A 19,769-nucleotide genomic window follows, 5' to 3' on the forward strand; every position below is an offset into this window, starting at 1 on the left:
ACAAATCCAGTTTGGTAAATTACTGTCCAGTCAATGGGGTCGAAGGTGTCATCGACAATGCTGTCAAGCAGTCAGTCTCACTGGTGTCCAGTTTGGATTTTGCCTGCAAATCTTATCACAGCCTTGGTTCAAACATTGACAAAAGAGCTGAAATCCAGATTGCCCTGTATTATTAAGGCATCTGACATCACAGGTAAAATATTAAAGTGTTTGGAGTCATAACTAATGTAAAGAATTATGATTGTGAATGTCAAACAACAATCATGTCAGCCTAGGTTATCACTGCTCAAGATCCTCAGGGTAAAGTCCTATCTTGGACCATTTTCACAAAAGTGCCAGGTAAAGGCCTTTAATAAAAGACGTCCCCTTTAAGTTCCCTTATCAAGTAACCTATCATAAACATCCTGGGGGGTTCCCACTAACCAGACATGAAATTGGAGCAGCCACATTAATGCCATCATAGAATGGTTAGTCTGCAGTGAGTGACTCACCACTGACTGCCCAAGGGCTTTCCACCATCTACAGGGTGAAGTCAGGAATATAATGGGATTCTCAACAAAGGTCTGGATGATGCAGCTCCATGAATTCTCAAGAAGCTCTGCACCATTTGAAAGGAAGCAGCCCCTTTGATGGGCACCCCTTCCCCCATTCATTTTGACTCACAGTGATTGCAGTGTGTGCCATCTACAAAATATACTGCAGTTACTCTGGGGCAATTCTGACAGCGCTTACCAAAAACGTGACCCCCTGCTGCATTAGAGGAAAATAGGGAACAAGCGCCTGGGAATACCACCTCAGGATATTCCAATCAGTATTATGAAACAATATTATACCACCTCAGGGTGGTATAATATTGTGTCTTAATATTATATGATTATATTAATATTGTGTTATAATACTGTGCATTGGAAATATATAATTGGTTCATCATCATCATAGGGTCTAAATCCTGGAACTCCTTACCCAACACTTGGGCAGTGATGAGTTGGAAGGAACTGCAGATGCTGGTTTACACCGAAGATAGACACAAAATGCTGGAGTAACTCAGAGGGGCAGGCAGCATCTCTGGAGAGAAGGAATGGGTGACATTTCGGGTCGAGACCATTCTTCAGACTGCTTTCAGATTCCAGTGAATAAGGGCATCGACCTGAAACATCACCCATTCCTTCGGCCCAGAGATGATGCCGTTACTCCAACATTTTGTGTCTAACTTGGGCAGTGATAGTATTTTCACCAGAAATTCTACAGAGGTTCAAGTAGGTATCTCACCGCCACATTCTTAAGCAAGGGTAGGGACGGGGAATTGATGTCACCCATGTTAACAATGTCCATGTCCGGGTAAAATGGATAAAAATGATTTTTGTCTGATTTATTAATGTGGTCTTTGCTGTCCACTTATCCCCAGGCAAACATCAAATAGGCCATTGTCAAAGAAAAAAAATCAGTAATTATGTAATCTTGTAAAAAAATCTAAATTAGATTCAAATAGTTAGAATTGCTTTATACTTCACCAAATGTGTGCATGAAGTTAGTTTTAAGTAAACAACCGACATGCCAGAGGGAGAACAACTCAGAATCGTAATAAAGATTCTCAAGGTGACATTCTTATCGATTTTCCTTTGATTTCAGCTGTAAAAAGTTTGGAAATACCCAACCTTGCAGTTACTTTTCAAAGCACTTATGATAAATGTTTCCCTTTCCTAAATATTATTGATAATAAATCCATTATTTCCCAATTATCTGAATTGACACACAGCCTTAAATTACAGAACATTTTATTTTTTATTACAGTGTCGAACGAACAGTTATTGGATTTCTTTAGCTGCAACAACTCCATATTTGCTGGTTATGTGGTTCAGTGGGATGAGCAAAATGGAGTCGTTTGCCGATCACCCTGTGACATGAATTACTGTTTGAATCAAGCAGAGTGCCAGCATCTGCTAACTGGACCTTCGTGCAGGTATAAAGACATATATTTTTTAACATTTTGTTGCTTGAAAATGCAAGGAAATTAAATTTAAGTGCAGGCATTTTGTCACTGTTATAAGCTAATCTTATTAATAACTTACGTACCTTTTCAAAAGCTTTTCTCTGTCATATAATGAAAAAAGTCATTGTATTATGCCACTAAAGGTTTCCAGAAATAATTCTAGTAACTGAGCCAGGTGCTGCATTTCTCAATGTTATACCATATAACATACAATAACATGGTGGCGCAGCAATAGAGTTGCTGCCTTACAGCACTTGCAGCGCCGGAGACCCGGGTTCAATCCCGGCTATGGGTGCTGTCTGTACGTTCTCCCCGTGACCTGCGTGGGGTTTCTCCGAGATCTTCGGTTTCCTCCCGCACTCCAAAGATGTACAGGTATGTAGGTTAATTGGCTCGGTAAATGTAAAAATTGTCCCTAGTGTGTGTAGGATGCAGGGATTGCTGGTCGGCGCAGACTCGGTGGGCCGAAGGGCCTGTTTCCGCGCTGTATCTCTAAAACTAAAACTAAATAAAGTAGCTATGACACCTGGCTTTTGACCCCGTCCCCCACCACCAGCACCATCCTATTGGAATTTGGACCAGCCCCTGAGGTATTGCACTGATATTTCTTTCAATTATTAATTGCAACTCAATTGAAGCTGATTTCTCGCACTATTGGAACAACAAAGTCTAGAAATCTTGCTCATCCTCGGCCTCCCTAACCACAATTCTCTGCAACTACTACCTTGTTAGGGTCACGGAGAATTGTCAGGCATATTATTCCCTGACTGCCACTTACCTGTTCATGTTCAACAAACCGCAGAAGTGTAAACTGTAATTGAATTCAATGTGTGCAGGTGATGATGATGTTTTTACGGTGCTACCTCAAAGTTTACATGGACTTTGGCAAGGCCTTTGTCCAGCTACCATGTGGCAGACTGGTCTCAAAGGTTAGATTACATGGGATCCAGGCTAAGCTATCCAATTTGATACAGAATTGGCTTGCGGATAGGGTGGTGATTCGGCATTGTTGTTCAGACTGGACACGTAACAAGCTGTGTGTGACAGGGAATGGTGCGAGGACCACTTTTGGTCAATATTTATATGAACAATTTGGATATTCATTTATGTGGCATGGTTAATAGGTTTGCGGATCACACTAGAATTGGTGGTATAGTGGAGGTTTCCCCAAGATAAACTGGGCCAATAGTCTGAAGAGAATCCAAAAATATGTTATTGAAAATCTAAAGAGATTTTAAGAAATACACTGGGGAAAGAGTAACTAGAAAGAGAACAGAGTCTCTCAGAAATCAAAGTGGTCATCTCTGTGTAGAGCTGCAGGAGATGGGCAAGGTCCTCAATGATCCTTCATGAGTATTTCTCCAGTTTTTACTGTGGAGAAAAACATGAAAGCTAGGGAACTTCAGACAGTTAAGATAGATACAAAATGCTGGAGCAACTCAGCGGGACAGGCATCATCTCTCTGGAGAAGGAATGAGTGACATTTCGGGTCGAAACCCTTCTTCAGACTCAAAATGTCACGCATTCCTTCTCTCCAGAGATGCTGCCTGTCCCACTGAGTTACTCCAGCATTTTGTGTCTATCTTTGGTGTAGACCAGCATCTGCAGTTCCTTGTGTAGGAATGCTGGTTTAAACTGAAGACACTAAAAGGAGTAACTCAGCAAATGACACCCATTCCTTCTCTCCAGAGATGCCTGCCTGTCCCGCTGAGTTACTCCAGCTTTTTGTGTCTATCTGCAGTTCCTTACTACACATTGAGACAGTTAATGCAATTGTCTTCAGGATATTAAGGACGATGGTGCTGGATGGCCCAGAGCGTTTGAAGGTCAATAAATCTCCTGGGTCTTATTAGACATCAGGGAAGCTACAAATTTTTTTGGTGAAAATCCTAATTGAGATATATGAATCATCGTTTGACACGGGTGAGGTAATGGAAGACAGGAGGTGGCTAATGCTGTCCCTCTATTTAAAAAGGATTGCAAGTAATAGGGCCTGTAAACGATAGACAAGTGAGCCTCATATCTGTGGTAGGTAGTTTACTGGAGAGAATTGTGAAGCATATGATATATATGCAGTTGGATGGACAGGGGCCGATTAGGGATGGTTTTGACAGCGGGAGATCACGTTTTACAATATTGATTGATATTTTTGAAGAAGTAAACAAAAAGTCTGACAAGGCAAGGCCGTAGATATTGTCTGCATGGACTTCAACAAGGCCTTTGATAAGGTTGCGCCTGGTTGTTTTGGCAAGTTAGATTGCACAGCATTCACGGAGAACTCGCTGCCTGAACACAGAATTGGTTTCATGGAAGGAACCAGAGGGTGGCGGTGGAAGGTTATGTTTTAGACTGGAAACTTGTGACTAGTGGTGTGCCTCAGAGATCAGTGCTGGGTCCATTAATGTTTGTGGTTTATATTAATGATTTGGATGAGAATGTACAAAGCATTATTAGTAGGTTTGCAGATGACACAAAAATAGATGATATCGTAGACAGTGAAGATGGTTATCAAAATTTACAGCAGGGTCTTGATCAGCTGTGGAATAGGGTTGATGAACGGTAAATGAAGTTTAATGCAGATACGTGCATGGTGTTGTATTTTGGGAAGTCAAACCAGGCCAGGATCTTCACAGTGAATATGTAGGGCCCTGGGGAGTGTTGGAGAGCAGAGGAATCTACAACAGGTAGGTAGTTCCTTGAATCACAGATTGATAGGATAGGAAAGAAGGATGTTGATCCATTGGCCTTCACCGTATAAAGTATAGAAGTCAGGACATCACGTTCGGGTATAAAGTATAGAAGTTGGGACATATGCTACAGTTGCACACGACGTTGGTGAGGCTGCATTTGGCGTATTGTGTTCAGTTTTGGTCATCCAGCTGTAGGAGGCTAAGGGGTGATCTTTATAGAGGTGGATAAAATCATGATGGGAATAGATGGGGTGAATGCAGTGAGTCTTTTACACAGTGCTGGGAACCAAGAACCAGAGGACATAGGTTTAAGGGACGAGGGGCAAGATTTAATGTGAACCCGAGAGGCAACTTTCGCACTCAGAAAATGCTGGGTATATGGAACAAGCTACCAGAAGGGGTAGCTAAGACAGGTACTATAACACCAATTAAAAGAAACTTGAAAAGCTACGTGAATAGCAAAGGTTTAGAGGGATAATGGGTCAAACACAGGCAAATGGGACCACAAAATGCTGGAGTAACTCAGCAGGTCAGGCAGCATCTCAGGAGAGAGGGAATGGGTGACGTTTCGGGTCGAGACCCTTCTTCAGACTGATGTCAGGAGGACGGGACAAAGAAAGGATATAGGTGGAGACAGGAAGACAGTGGGAGAACTGGGAAGGGGGAGGGGAAGAGAGGGACAGAGGAACTACCTAAAGTTGGAGAAGTCAATGTTCATACCGCAGGGCTGCAAGCTGCCCAGGCGAAATATGAGGTGCTGTTCCTCCAATTTCCAGTGGGCCTCACTATGGCACTGGAGGAGGCCCATGACAGAAAGGTCAGACTGGGAGTGGGAGGGGGAATTGAAGTGCCCAGCCACCGGGAGATCAGGTTGGTTAAGGCGGACTGAGCGAAGGTGTTGAGCGAAACGATCGCCGAGCCTGCGTTTGGTCTCGCCAATGTAGAGAAGTTAACATCTAGAGCAGCGGATACAATAGATGAGGTTGGAGGAGGTGCAGGTGAACCTCTGTCTCACCTGAAAAGACTGTTTAGGTCCTTGGATGGGGTCAAGGGGGGAGGTAAAGGGACAGGTGTTGCATCTCCTGCGGTTGCAGGGGAAAGTGGATGGGGAGGGGTGGTTTGGAAGGGATGAGTGAACCAGGGAGTTACGGAGGGAACGGTCTCTGCGGAACGCTGAAAGGGGTGGAGATGGGAAGATGTGGCCAGTAGTGGGGTTCAGTTGGAGGTGACGGAAATGTTGGAGGATGATTTGTTGGATACGCTGGCTGATGGGATGGAAGGTGAGGACAAGGGGTATCCTGTCCTTGTTATGAATGGGGGGAGGGGGAGCAAAAGCGGAGCTGCGGGATATAGAGGAGGCCCTAGTGAGAGCCTCATCTATAATGGGATCTCTTCAAGTGTTTTCTATTTTAAAACAAACCAGGACACGATTTACACAGTAAATGGAAGGGCCTAAGCAGTGCTGTAGAACAGGGAGACATAGAGGTGAAGATATATATTTCCATGAAATTGGCAACACAGTCAGACAGGGTGGTGACATTTTGCATATGTAGGAAAATAACTGTAAACGCTGGTTCATCCCCCAGGGCATTGAGTATGGGAGTTGGAACATTAGGGTCCAACTGTACAAGTTGCTGGTGAGGCTATACTTGGAGTATTGTGTGCAGTTCTGGACGACCTGCTCTAGGAAGGATGATATTAAAATGGAAATAGTGCAAAAATGATTTCTGATAATGTTACAATATTGTTGGGTCTGTAAGGTTTGAGTTATTAGGAAAGGTTGGATAGGCTGGGTCTTTTTTCACTGGAACAAAGAGGCAAGGGGTGCCTTTGCAGACGTTTATAAAATCATAAACAGCATCAATAAGGTGAATAGCCACTGTCTTTTCCTCCCGGGTAGGGCAGTGTGGAACTAGACGGCATGGGTTTAAGGTGAGAGTGGAAAGATTTAAAAGGAACATGAGGAACACACACAATGGAATGAGCTTCCGGAGGAAGTTGTCGAGGGGGTACAAATTAAACATTTACAAGACATTTGGTACATGGATAGGAAGGTTTAGAGGGATATGGGCTAGACACCAGCAAGTGAGACTTGGTCAGCATGGACAAGTTGTTTCCATGCCTTCTGACTCATCCCCATATTATGTCTCAGATCATCACTTCAACATTTCCAAACGGAAGTTTAAGATATATCAAATGCCACTGAAGATCAATGGGTTTGCCTCAGTTTTGCTTCTAAATCAGAATGTTAATTTTCAAATCAACTTTAAAAACTTCAGCAGTTCAGTGTTGCACAGGTCTTTAGGTTAAAGCATTGAAGTGATGCCCCTTCAGCTGGCATTGAAGATTCAAGGCATGACTTCAAGAGAAAGGTGGCGAGTTAAACTTGGTATCTTGGCCAATATTTACTTCTCAATCAACCTAATTAAACACGTTTATTTAGTCATTATTACATTGCTGTTGTGCATGAAACTGTGAGCAAATGGACTATACTTAAAGTACCTCTGCTTTCTGAAAAACTCTTAGGAACTCAAAAGTTATGATAAACATGCTAATCTTTTTACTTGATATCTTGCCAGTGCCTCATGCCGCTGTTTTTTGTTTTCCAGATGCGTTCCACACACAATATATTCCAGCTTCGGTGACCGCTGCGAACATTTATCGCTGAACCTCCGGGCATTTTTTGGCATTCTGTTTGGAGCTTTAGCATTCTTGTTGTTACTGATGTTAGCCATATTTTTTATTGTGTGGAAGTGCAAATCAAATAGACACAACAGATTCACAAATGACACAAGCAGGTATATTATTCTTTATATCGCTTCAAATTATAGCAGAATTATGTGGAAGATGCACCTTTGTTACTGTGTATCCAAGACTATGTTATTAATTTCCATGTTCATCACCAAGACCAGCATGTGTTGTAAACTAAAACTGCAGTCAATCAGAATTGTAATTACAACAGTTGATAATGAAAGAACAATTAACTGCAGGTTTTGATTTTGTTTATAAAAGAAAATACATTTCTTAAAGATTAGGTTTTGATTTATTATTGTCATGTGTACCGAATTACTGTGCTTGGCATGCTATCCAAACAGATGAGGTAATACAATCAAGAAAACACAAGTGCAATAGTCAGAGCATAGGGGAAGATACAGAATTGAGAATATAGTTCTCAGCATTGTAGTGCATCAGTTTTACAAACAAAGTCCGTAATCAGGTAGAGGTGAATTGGACAGTACCATAGTTTATGAAAGGACCGTTCAGAAGTCTGATAACAGTGGGGAAGAAGGTGTTCTTGAATCTGGTGGTGTGTGCTTTCAAGCCTCTATAAAAGAGAAAAAGGAGTGGAAGTGCGTGGAACAGCTGTTCAACACAAAGATGTGGGACTCGGGGCTCCATCCAGGCCAGCAACTTCTGTGCTGGCCATTGGTGAGGACGGGTAGCAGCTGCTCTGTCTTTTGAGTCCTAAAGTCACCATCTCCACCCTGTATTGGATCTGATAGAAGCTGCCGTCTCCTCCTCTTGTGTAGGAAGGAACTGCAGATGCTGGTATAAACGAACACCAGGTGGCGCCCGTAATGGCTGACTCGCCAACAGTCTGTCTCGTCCTTTCCCTTCTTTGTTGCTTTTTAGTATGTGTTAAATGTATATTTTAGTCTTCTTTAGCTTGTTTTATGTGGAGGGTTGGGGATTTAAAAAAAAATCTCTTACCTCGACGGAGACGCGATTTCTTGCCGTATCGTACCTCCGTCTGCACTGCGGCCTAACATTGTGGAGTTGGCGGCCACTGCTGGGGACCGACCGGAAGCTCCAAATGTGGGAGCCTGTGGATTTTAACATCATGGACCTCGCAGTCCCTGGTCAGAGACCGACTTCAGGAACTCCAAGCCACGGGAGCTTCGATCCCCCCATCGCGGGAGCCTCAGTCGCCCCGTCGCGGGAGCTTCGAATGCCCCATCGCAGGAGCTTCGATCCCCCCATCGCGGGAGCTTCGATCGCCCAGTCGCGGGAGCTTCGATCGCCCCGTCGCAGGAGCTTCGATTGTCCAGTCGCGGGAGCTTCGATTGTCCAGTCGCGGGAGCTTCGATCCCCCCGTCGCGGGAGCTTCGATCGCCCAGTCGCGGGAGCTTCGAACGCCCCATCGCAGGAGCTTCGACCGTCACGTCACGGGAGTTTCAGTCGCCGGCTGCGGGAGCTTCGATCGCCCAGTCGCGGGAGCTTCGATCACCCCGTCACAGGACCTTCGATCGCCCAGTCGCAGGAGCTTCGATCACCCCGTCGCAGGAGCTTCGATCGTCCCGTCGCAGGAGCTTCGATCGTCCCATCGCAGGAGCCTCGGTCGCCCCGTTGTGGGAGCCTCGGTCGCCCCGTCGCGGGAGCTTCGATCCTCTCATTGCGGGAGCTTTGATCGCCATGTCGCGGGAGCCTCGATCGTCCCGTCGCGGGAGCTTCGATCACCCCGACTGCGGATGGTTCGACTCACCCGACGGCGAGAGAATACAGAGGGAAGTTTAGACTTGATTGCCTTCCATCATAGTGAGGAATGTGGGGAATCCGCTGTGGTGGATGTTTATGTTAACTTTTATGCAGTTGCGTGTCTTGCAGTTGCGTGTCTGGCAGTATGGTAAATCGAATATCATTGTACCTTAATTGGTACCTGTGACTATAAAAGACCTTTGAACCCAAGATAGACACAAAAAGCTGAAGTAACTCAGTAGGACAGGCAGCATCTCTGGAGAGAAGGAATGGGTGACGTTTTGGGTCGAGAACTTTCTTCAGACTGGTTTGGGGTAAGGGAAACAAGAGATATAGATAGTGATGTGGAGAGATAAAGAACAATGAATGAAAGATATGCATAAAATTAACGATGATAAAGGAAACAGGCCATTGTTAGCTGTTTGTAGGGTGACAACGAGAAGCCAGTGCAACATGGGTGAGAGAGGGAATGCCGGGGCTACCTGAAGTGAGAGAAATCAAAATTCATACCACAGGGCTGTCAGCTGCCCAAGCAAAATATGTTTCCCTTATCCCTAACCAGTTTGTAGAAGGGTCTCGACCCGAAACATCACCCATTCCTTCTCTCCAGAGATGCTGCCTGGCGACACCACACCATTGCCCATCCTGACATGGAAATGTATTTCAGTTTCAACATCATTCCTGGATTTCATTCAATAGTGCTGAGGTGTACCTTCATGAAAAAATGTACAGCTTCTTAGCAGGCCAGCTCCCAGCAGTTTTGTAAGGAAATTGGCAATGAGCAGTATATACCAGACACAGAAAATGGTTTGGGGCAAGTTTACATCTGAATTTCATGTTATCTTATATTTAATCAATGTTCATGTAAGTGTGGTACATTCTGTCCACCCTCCATATTGCCTACATGGTTGTGACCTTGGACATTATCTGGTTACCCAAGTATTCCATATTTGACCCTCCCCATAGACCTTTAAAAATCATTATCCAACTAGGCTTTCATCAACTAGAAATGTTTGATCCCAAAAGGGTTCAACACTTTCTGAAGAGACCCAGTTCTTCCTCTTGGGGCAGATAATGCAAAAAACCTGCCGTAGCTGTGGGCAGGCGTCTGACATTTGAATCATTAGGTCTGTTGACGGCTCAATTTTGTTTTGCAGTGTTGGAGATGAGAATCGGCAAATATTCTCTTGGCAAACTAATCCATGTAAGTATTTTAGTCACAATTTTATATGTTGATACACAGACCTCTCCAGACAGAGATTATTCTTTGATCTCATGTTAAATGTTGCCATTGGATAGTTATTGCACTGCTTTGAATCATTTTACATTTTGTCATGATGTAGATTTATGAGGGTTTAACTGAATAGTGGGGTTCATTTCAACTATTTAGCAAAGCAAAAGCACTTTTAGTTTAGTTTAGTTTAGAGGTACTGCACGGAAACAGGCCCTTCAGCCTCCCAAGTCTGCACCGACCAGTGATCCCTGCACTTTAACACTATCCTACACTAGCGTCCATTTTTACATTTATAACAAGCCAATGAAGATACAAACCTGTATGCCTTTGGAATGTGGGAGGAAAACGAAGTTCTTGGAGAAAACCCACGTAGGTTACTGGGAGAACGTACATACTCCATACAGACAAGCACCTGTAGTCGGGATTGAACCCGGGTGTCTGGCGCTGTAAGGCAGTAGCTATACTGCCACGCCACCGTGCTGCCCACTTGTTGTTACTGATTCTCATATTCTGTAGCACAGGAGCACCACCGCCTGGAAGTTGCCCTCCCATTTACACACTATCCTGACTTGGAAATATAGAAGCATAGAAACATAGAAAATAGGTGCAGGAGTAGGCCATTTGGCCCTTCAAGCCATTCAATATGATCATGGCTGATCATCCAAAATCAGTACCCCAAGATTTCCTACTGGAAGAAACAGCAAAATTAAACTACAACTTTTAATATATTCCATTATCAGATTAAAATAAGATATTCAAGAAGAGGGAGTTCTATCTGATAGATTTCACTTCATCAGCAACATGGAACCATTTAGCTTAAAAATGGCGAGAATAGTTAGAATTGCTCGAAACAGTTAGACAGGTACATGGATCGGACAGGTTTGGAGGGATATGGACCAAACTAGCAGGTGGGACTAGTGTAGCTGGGACATGTTGGCCGGTGTGGGTAAGTTGGGGCAAAGAGCCTGTTTCCATGCTGTATCACTCTCTCTAATAGTTCTGGTATCTAGCATTGCTACACCTGAAGTGGAGGTTAAAACACATGGTGATGACTTACTGTTTGCAAGGGGATCAAATGAAATAGACAAGCTGGGAAAATCAAAGCTCAGCAAACATCAGCAACCAACCTACCCTACAGTATTACACTCACTTATCTGCCTCTCTCTGAGGTGTGCAAACCACTAGTCGTCCAACTATTTACAGCTATATTGGCAATTGAAAATAGATGCTATTGGAAACGTTTACTCATGCTCTTTCAACTAAATGAAAAAACTAATGAAATGAAATGTATTTATTATTTCAGTTTCTAAAATGAAAGAAACACGCATCTTGCCTACTTTGGATGAAAAAAATCTGTCAGCGTTGGGCTGGAAACCACACCTTGAAAATGTCAGCACTGTGGCAGAGGTACAAAATAATAAAGAATTAGCCCATAGTTTGCATTATGATGTAAATATTGTTCTGCTTGCACTATAATAGAATATTTCTTAATAGTTGGGTTTTGGCAACATTATGGCAAAAGCATTAACCTCACAAACTGCAATTATTAATATTAATATTAATATTAATATTAAAGAGCACCTTCATCATGAGTACAGGCTTTTGTATTCCTTTTAGTTTAAACCAAAAGTATGATATTGACAACCTCCATGATTATTCTCAGTAGTTATCATCTTTATCCTTGTTTTAATTAGTTTAGACCAAGTCAATGGTTATTTTTATAGCAGAGATGGATAGATTCTTGATTAGTACAGGTGTCAGGAATTATGGTGAGAAGGCAGGAGAATGGGGTTAGGAGGGAGAGATAGATCATCCATGATTGAATGGCGGAGTAGATTAGATGGGCCAAATGGCCTAATTCTGCTCCTATCACTTATGACCTTTGTTTTCCAACTCCTAATTATTTTTCACTCAAAAAGACTTGCGCAGAACAGCTTAAGGAACATGTAGCTATAGTGAGCTATAGTTGCTCACAGAAAGTTAGCAGCCAAGTATTTCTGACATTTATTTCCTGACAACAAATGAAGCAGTGTTGAGAAGCATAATATTTGATTTTCATAATTATACAATAGTTACACATTAGATAGACACAAAATGCTGGAATAATTCAAAGGGACAGGCAGCATCTCTAGAGAGAAGGAATGGGAGACTTTTCGGGTCGAGGCCCTTCTTCAGACTGGGAGTCAGGGGGGAGGGAGACAAGAGAAATGGGTGGGAAAGGTGTGAAAATGACAGATCAAAGCAGATGGTAGTCAAGGAAATGTAGAATTGGCTGAGGAGAAGGTGACAACAACGTGTACAAACAGTAAAATTAATCAGGACAGAAAAACAAATCAAACTAACGTGGGGAACCGACACAGAGAGAGGGGAAGCAAGGGTTACTTGAAGTTGGAGAAATCAATGTTCATACCGCTGGGTTGTAAGCTGTTCTCATACCTGGTAGTCACTCCATATAATACTTCAGCTGATGGTTCAGTGGAGAATTGCTGACCTGATGCAGGTCACTTCATTTCTGAAGTCTACTCATGAACATTGTAATGCAGACGTCAGGAACAGTCTAGAGTTTAGACTCTGGACACTGGGTTCAGCAACGAGTACACGCTATCGTTTTCTAAAGGACAGATGTATTTTGTATCTGATCCTTCAACTTTCCTACTGAGAGAGCTGTTTTTAATTATTTGTTTTATGTGGCATGCCTTCACAGCAGTGTTGTGGAATCCTTTAGCAAAGGCCTTATTGCCACTCAATCTCCCTGCTTCAAGAGATGATGGAATCAACCAGGGCTCACATTTCAGCTCAGTTTGGTATTTCAGAGCCACAAAACAATGAGGCTTCAGATGCAGTATATGGACACATCAGTGATAGAAATTCTCCTAATCTCTCACTGTGCTCCAGTAATTTGTGGAATCTGTTTAGCTACCCATTTTTCTGATTTACCATCTTTACATCCTGTAAAACTACAGCATCTTGATTAGATGTGCTCATAACATTTCCTTTCCAATGGAAGGGATACCAACATCTATTTTGCACAAGATATGGTGAATTAGCCAAACATTGTAGTCTATTTAAACTTAGAGATTTCAAATAATTGTTGTTTTTCACTGTATCTCTGACAGTATTACACCATTTAATTTGTCCATATTTGATGATGACTGCTGATTTATACAAGTCTAAAAATTATTAGTACAATAAAGCACAGAAAGTAGCCAGTTCAGTAGTTTTGGAATACCTCCATCATCCATTCTCAGCACTTTGAGCAATAAAACTATATATTTATTACTTCTGTTCAGAATATAGCTTCCTATTCAAATCAAAATCAGTTCTTAGATTTAGTTTCGTTCTTGTTTAGTTTAGAGATAGAGCGTGGAAGCAGGCCCTTTGGCCCACCAAGTCTGCACCGACCAGTGATCCCCGCACATTAACAGACTAGGGACAGTTTTTACATTCATACCAAGCCAATTAACCTACAAACCTGAAGGTCTTTGGAGTGTGGGAGGAAACCAAAGTTCTCGGAGCAAACCCACGCGGTCACGGGGAGAACATAGAAACATAGAAAATAGGTGCAGGAGTAGGCCATTCGACCCTTCGAGCCTGCACCGCCATTCAATATGATCATGGCTGATCATCCAACTCAGTATCCCGTACCTGCCTTCTCTCCATACCACCTGATCCCTTTAGCCACAAGGGCCACATCTAACTCCCTCTTAAATATAGCCAATGAACTGGCCTCAACTACCTTCTGTGGCAGAGAATTCCACAGATTCACCACTCTATGTGAAAAAAAACTTTCTCATCTCAGTCCTAAAAGACTTCCCCCTTATCCTTAAACTGTGACCCCTTGTTCTGGACTTTCCCAACATCGGGAACAATCTTCCTGCATCTAGCCTGTCCAACCCCTTAAGAATTTTGTAAGTTTCTATAAGATCCCCCCTCAATCTTCTAAATTCCAGCGAGTACAAGCCGAGTCTATCCAGTCTTTCTTCATATGAAAGTCCTGCCATCCCAGGAATCAATCTGGTGAACCTTCTCTGTTCTCCCTCTATGGCAAGAATGTCTTTCCTCAGATTAGGAGACCAAAACTGTACGCAATACTCCAGGTGTGGTCTCACCAATGCCCTGTACAACTGCAGCAGAACCTCCCTGCTCCTATACTCAAATTCCCTTGCTATGAATGCCAACATACCAATCGCTTTCTTCACTGCCTGTTGCACCTGCATGCCTACTTTCAATGACTGGTGTACCACAACACCCAGGTCTCATTGCATCTCCCCTTCCCCTAATCGGCCACCATTCAGGTAATAGTCTGCTTTCCTGTTCTTGCCACCAAAGTGGATAACCTCACATTTATCCACATTATACTGCATCTGCCATGCATTTGCCCACTCACCTAATGTATCCAAGTCATGTTGCAGCCTCCTAGCATCCTCCTCACAGCTAACACTGCCCCCCAGCTTCGTGTCATCCGCAAACTTGGAGATGTTGCATTCAATTCCCTCGTCCAAATCATTAATATATATTGTAAATAGCTGGGGTCCCAGCACTGAGCCTTGCGGTGCCCCACTAGTCACTGCCTGCCATGCTGAAAAGGACCTGTTTATTCCTACTCTTTGCTTCCTGTCTGCCAGCCAGTTCTCTATCCACATCAATACTGAACCCACAATACCATGTGCTTTAAGTTTGCATACTAATCTCTTATGTGGGACCTTGTCGAAAGCCTTCTGGAAGTCCAGATATAACACATCCACTGGTTCTCCCTTATCCACTCTACTAGTTACATCCTAGAAAAATTCTATAAGATTCGTCAGACATGATTTACCTTTCATAAATCCATGCTGACTTTGTCCAATGATTTCACCACTTTCCAAATGTGCTGCTATCCCATCTTTAATAACTGACTCTAGCATTTTCCCCACTACCTATGTTAGACTAACTGGCCTGTAATTCCCCGTTTTCTCTCTCCCTCCCTTTTTGAAAAGTGGGGTTATGTTAGCTACCCTCCAATCCTCAGGAACTACTCCAGAATCTAAAGAGTTTTGAAAAATTATCACTAATGCATCCACTATTTCTGGGGCTACCTCCTTAAACACTTTGGGATGCAGCCTATCTGGCCCTGGGGAATTATCGGTCTTTAATCCATTCAATTTACCTAACACCACTTCCCGACTAACCTGGATTTCACTCAGTTCCTCCATCTCATTTGACCCCCGGTCCCCTGCTCTATGAACGTACAAACTCCGTACAGGCAGCACCCATAATCGGGATCGAACCCGGGTCTCTGGCACTGTAAGCGTTGTAAGGCAGCAACCCTACTGTTGTGCCACTGTGTGCCCCTCTCATTTCCTCTCATGTTTAGTCATTCAAATAACATCTACCATACCCAGTAAAAATATTGTTATTTTTTTTAAAGGTTAAAATTGAAAGACCATCATTCAGCAGGAGCGGCAATGACTCCCAAATACCATAAATCCACCAACCTGCCTTTTGAGAACTTCGTTGAAGCTCTGTTCTGTACAACAAGTGACCCACAGGCGTGACCTTTCAATTCCACCGAGAAACCATCACAGGGATCTGAGTTCATCAGATACATGTACTTCAATACATTTTGAATTACCTATGCTTTAAATCAACATTATTTCCTTGTCTTGTTTTAAAATACGGACACCATGTTCAAATGAGTAATTACTATTTTTGTCATTTTTATGTTTTGAATCATATAAAGATTTGTTTTGTTCCTGCCTTCTATCCACATCTGCACCTTATTACTTATTTTCATGATCATTAATTACTTTGTAAAAGGTACAAATAAATGTTTTGGGGAAATAAATGGATACACTTCAATGCTGCACATTGCTCTGATAATGTAGTAAAATCCCTTAATATTTGTTTTAACTATTGAAATGTACAAATATAATTAAAAGTACATAATTGTATGTATTTTAGAGCACTTTAATATAAATTTAAAAAAATATATATATATAGATATATTTTATATGAATAACTGGATTTTTTTTGCATGGAATGTTACTCTCTTACAATCTGATTTTTGGGATAAAATGTAATTTGTATGTGAATATTATCATTATTTTTTGTGAAGGCTGACAGTTTGCACTAGAAATTCATATGCATTAAATACATGAATCAATTTAAAGAAAATATTTCAAAAATTATCTTCCAAATATTACATTTTGAAACATTTAAATAAAGAAAGCAACTGATTAAAATAGTGAACATTTTCTGTTCTGTTCTGAAGAATAATGGTATCTCTGACAGATAACATTAAGGTTAATCCCAAAAGATTTTACGTACATAGAGGGGAAAAGGGTGACCTGAAAGAAAATGGGACCGCTCAGAAATCAAAGTGGTCAAATCTGTGGAGCCACAAGAGATGGGTAAGACTCTTAATGAGAATTTCTCCACGGAGCGAGCTGATCTGTTGGAGTGGGTGAGTGCGGCTCTTAAAAAAGCCTGAAACCAATTTAAATTAATGCACCACAGGTTTGGGAGAGTTAAGGGGGATTGAGGGGGGAAATGGAGTGCATGAGCGGGGCTCTGAAAAAAATTCTAAACATAATTTCAATTAATGCAGGAGAGGTTTGGGGGAGTTTTAAGGGGGGGTTGAGGTTGGAATGGAGTGCCTGAGTGAGGGGGGTTGAGGTGGGAATGCAGTGGCTGAGTAAGGGGAGGGTGTTCGACCAATGTTGTCGAGATTTGGGGGGGTTTTAAAGGGGGCTCAGGGGGGATGAATTGGGTGAATGGAGGGTGGGGGAGGGGGTAAGGGGGCTGAGGGGGATGGAGTGGGTGAGGGGAGGATAAGGGGGGTTGAGGAGGGTTGTAGCAGGGGATGATAAGTGGGGTTTAGGGGGTGTGGATGGAGTGGGGCTCTTACAAAAACCTGAAACCAATTTAAGTTAATGTAGCACATGTTTGGGGGGGTTTTAAGGGGGTTGATGGGGGGAATGGAGTGCGTGAGCGGGGCTCTGAAAAAAATTCTAAACACAATTTCAATTAATGCAGGAGGTTTGGGGGAGTTTTAACGGGGGGTTGAGGTGGGAATGGAGTGCGCTCCCCAGTCCATCCCCCTCCTCCTCCTCACCCGCTCCATCCGCCCTCAGCACTGCCGTCAGTCGGGCGGGACCCCCCCCCCCCCCCCTCACGGAGCGGGAGAGACGACGACACCTCCCGGCGGTCAGCGCCGCCCGATCTGAGGAATGGCAGGCGTGAGGCATGCCGGGACGGGCGGGAGGGGGGGCGCATTGTGAAACACAATTTCAATTAAAGGTCCTGGGGGAGGGGGAGAGCGCAACAGTTAAAGATCCAGGGAGGGTGGGGGAGAGCATCAGTTAAACGAACGGGTGGGGGCTCGGGGCTGCGCGGAGCGAGCTGATCGGTTAAAGACGTGCATTGTGACGTCACACGCTTGGGGTGGGAACGGAGCGCGTGAGTGAGGGGATGGGGTGGCTGACTGAGGGGATGTGGTGGCTGAGTGAGGGGATGGGGGTGGCTGAGTGAGGGGATGGGTGTTAATGCAGGAGGTTTGGGGGAGTTTTAACAGGGGGTTGAGGTGGGAATAGAGTGCGCTCCCCAGTCCATCCCCCCTCCTCTTCCTCCTCCTCCCCCCTTACCCGCTCCATCCGCCCTCAGCACTGCCGTCAGTCGGGCGGGTCCCCCCCCCCCCCCCCCCCCTCACGGAGCGGGAGAGACGACGACACCTCCCGGCGGTCAGCGCCGCCCGATCTGATGAGTGGCAGGCGTGAGGCTTGCCGGGACGGGCGGGAGGGGAGGGGGAGGAGGCGCATCAGTTAAAGGTCCGGGGGGAGGCGGCCGGGCGGTGCGTGGCGCGGAACGGAACGAGCTGATCTTTTGAAGACGTGCATTGTGACGTCACACGCTTGAGGTGGGAATGGAGTGCGTGAGTGAGGGGATGGGGTGGCTGAGTAATGGGAGGGTGTTAGACCAATGCCGTCGAGGTTTGGGGGTGTTTTAAAGGGGGTTCAAGGGGGATGAATTGGGCGAATGGGGGGTGGAGGGGACGGGATAAGGGGACTGAGGGGAGGATAAGGGGGTTGAGGTGGGGATGATAAGTGGGGTTGAGGGGGTGTGGATGGAGTGGGTGAGTGCAGCTCTTAAAAAAGCCTGAAGCCAATTTAAATTAATGCGCCACAGGTTTGGGGGGGAGTTAAGGGGGTAGAGGGGGGGAATGGAGTGCGTGAGCGGGGCTCTGAAAAAAAATTCCAAACACAATTTCAATTAATGCTGGAGGTTTGGGGGAGTTTTAACGGGGGGTTGAGGTGGGAATGGAGTGCGCTCCCCAGTCCATCCTCCTCCTCCTCCTCACCCGCTCCATCCGCCCTCAGCACTGCCGTCTGGTCGGGTGGGTCTCCCCCACCCTCACGGAGCGGGAGAGACGACGACACCTCCCGGCGGTCAGCGCCGCCCGATCTGAGGAATGGCAGGCGTGAGGCATGCCGGGACGGGCGGGAGGGCGCATTGTGAAACACAATTTCAATTAAAGGTCCTGGGGGAGGGGGAGAGCGCAACAGTTAAAGATCCAGGGAGGGTGGGGGAGCGCATCAGTTAAACGAACGAACGGGCGGGGGCTCGGGGCCGCGCGGAGCGAGCTGATCGGTTAAAGACGTGCATTGTGACGTCACACGCTTGAGGTGGGAACGGAGCGCGTGAGTGAGGGGATGGCTGAGTGAGGGGATGGGGGTTAATGCAGGAGGTTTGGGGGAGATTTAACAGGGGGTTGAGGTGGGAATAGAGTGCGCTCCCCAGTCCATTCCCCCTCCTCTTCCTCCTCCTCCCCCCTTACCCGCTCCATCCGCCCTCAGCACTGCCGTCAGTCGGGCAGGCCTCCCCTCATGGAGCGGGAGAGATGACGACATCTCCCGGCGGTCAGCGCCGCCCGATCTGAGGAGTGGCAGGCGTGAGGCATGCCGGGACGGGCGGGAGGGAGGGAGGGGAGGGGGAGGCGCATCAGTTAAAGATCCGGGGGGAGGGGGGGCGGCGCGGAACGGAACGAGCTGATCTTTTGAAGACGTACATTGTGACGTCACACGCTTGAGGTGGGAATGGAGTGCGTGAGTGAGGGGATGCAGTGGCTGAGTAAGGGGAGGGTGTTAGACCAATGCCGTCGAGGTTTGGGGGAGTTTTAAAGGGGGTTCAAGGGGGATGAATTGGGCGAATGGAGGGCGGAGGAGACGGGATATGGGGGCTGAGGGGAGGATAAGGGGGTTGAAGTGGGGATGATAAGTGGGGTGATGCGGTGGGGATGATAAATGGGGTTGCGGGGGTGGGATGGAGTGGGTGAATGCAGCTCTTAAAAAAGCCTGAAGCCAATTTAAATTAATGCACTACAGGTTTGGGGGAGTTAAGGGGG

At 45.0% G+C, this 19,769-nt stretch overlaps 2 protein-coding genes across 2 annotated transcripts in view; one reads left to right on the forward strand and one right to left on the reverse strand.

Moving 5' to 3' along the window:
* The window catches only part of LOC144590574 (uncharacterized), a 62,038-nt gene extending 44,422 nt beyond the window's left edge, over positions 1-17,616 (reverse strand). The window contains exons 1-2 of the mRNA XM_078395093.1: positions 17,484-17,616; positions 15,865-15,958 (exon numbers count right to left, since the gene is read on the reverse strand). Of these exons, the coding sequence (XP_078251219.1) occupies positions 15,865-15,958; positions 17,484-17,616 (227 nt within the window). The remainder of the gene's footprint in view (positions 1-15,864; positions 15,959-17,483) is intronic.
* On the forward strand, positions 1,866-16,013 carry LOC144590571 (mucin-4-like). The gene is made up of 5 exons (XM_078395091.1): positions 1,866-1,960; positions 7,290-7,478; positions 10,314-10,360; positions 11,694-11,797; positions 15,798-16,013. The coding sequence occupies exons 1-5, from the start codon at positions 1,902-1,904 to the stop codon at positions 15,852-15,854; spliced, it is 456 nt and encodes a 151-aa protein (XP_078251217.1). The 5' UTR covers positions 1,866-1,901; the 3' UTR covers positions 15,855-16,013.
* Positions 17,617-19,769: the final 2,153 nt, after the last annotated feature.

Source organism: Rhinoraja longicauda, unplaced genomic scaffold, assembly GCF_053455715.1.
Source record: "Rhinoraja longicauda isolate Sanriku21f unplaced genomic scaffold, sRhiLon1.1 Scf000213, whole genome shotgun sequence".
Classification (NCBI taxonomy): Eukaryota; Metazoa; Chordata; class Chondrichthyes; order Rajiformes; family Arhynchobatidae; genus Rhinoraja; species Rhinoraja longicauda.

Coding starts and splice junctions, on each gene's coding strand:
- LOC144590571 (XM_078395091.1), top strand. CDS start 1,902: ATGAATTACTGTTTGAATCAAGCAGAGTGCCAGCATCTGCTAACTGGA. Junction 7,479..10,313: donor TTCACAAATGACACAAGCAG/GTATATTATTCT, acceptor TTTGTTTTGCAG/TGTTGGAGATGAGAATCGGC. Junction 10,361..11,693: donor CTCTTGGCAAACTAATCCAT/GTAAGTATTTTA, acceptor TTATTATTTCAG/TTTCTAAAATGAAAGAAACA.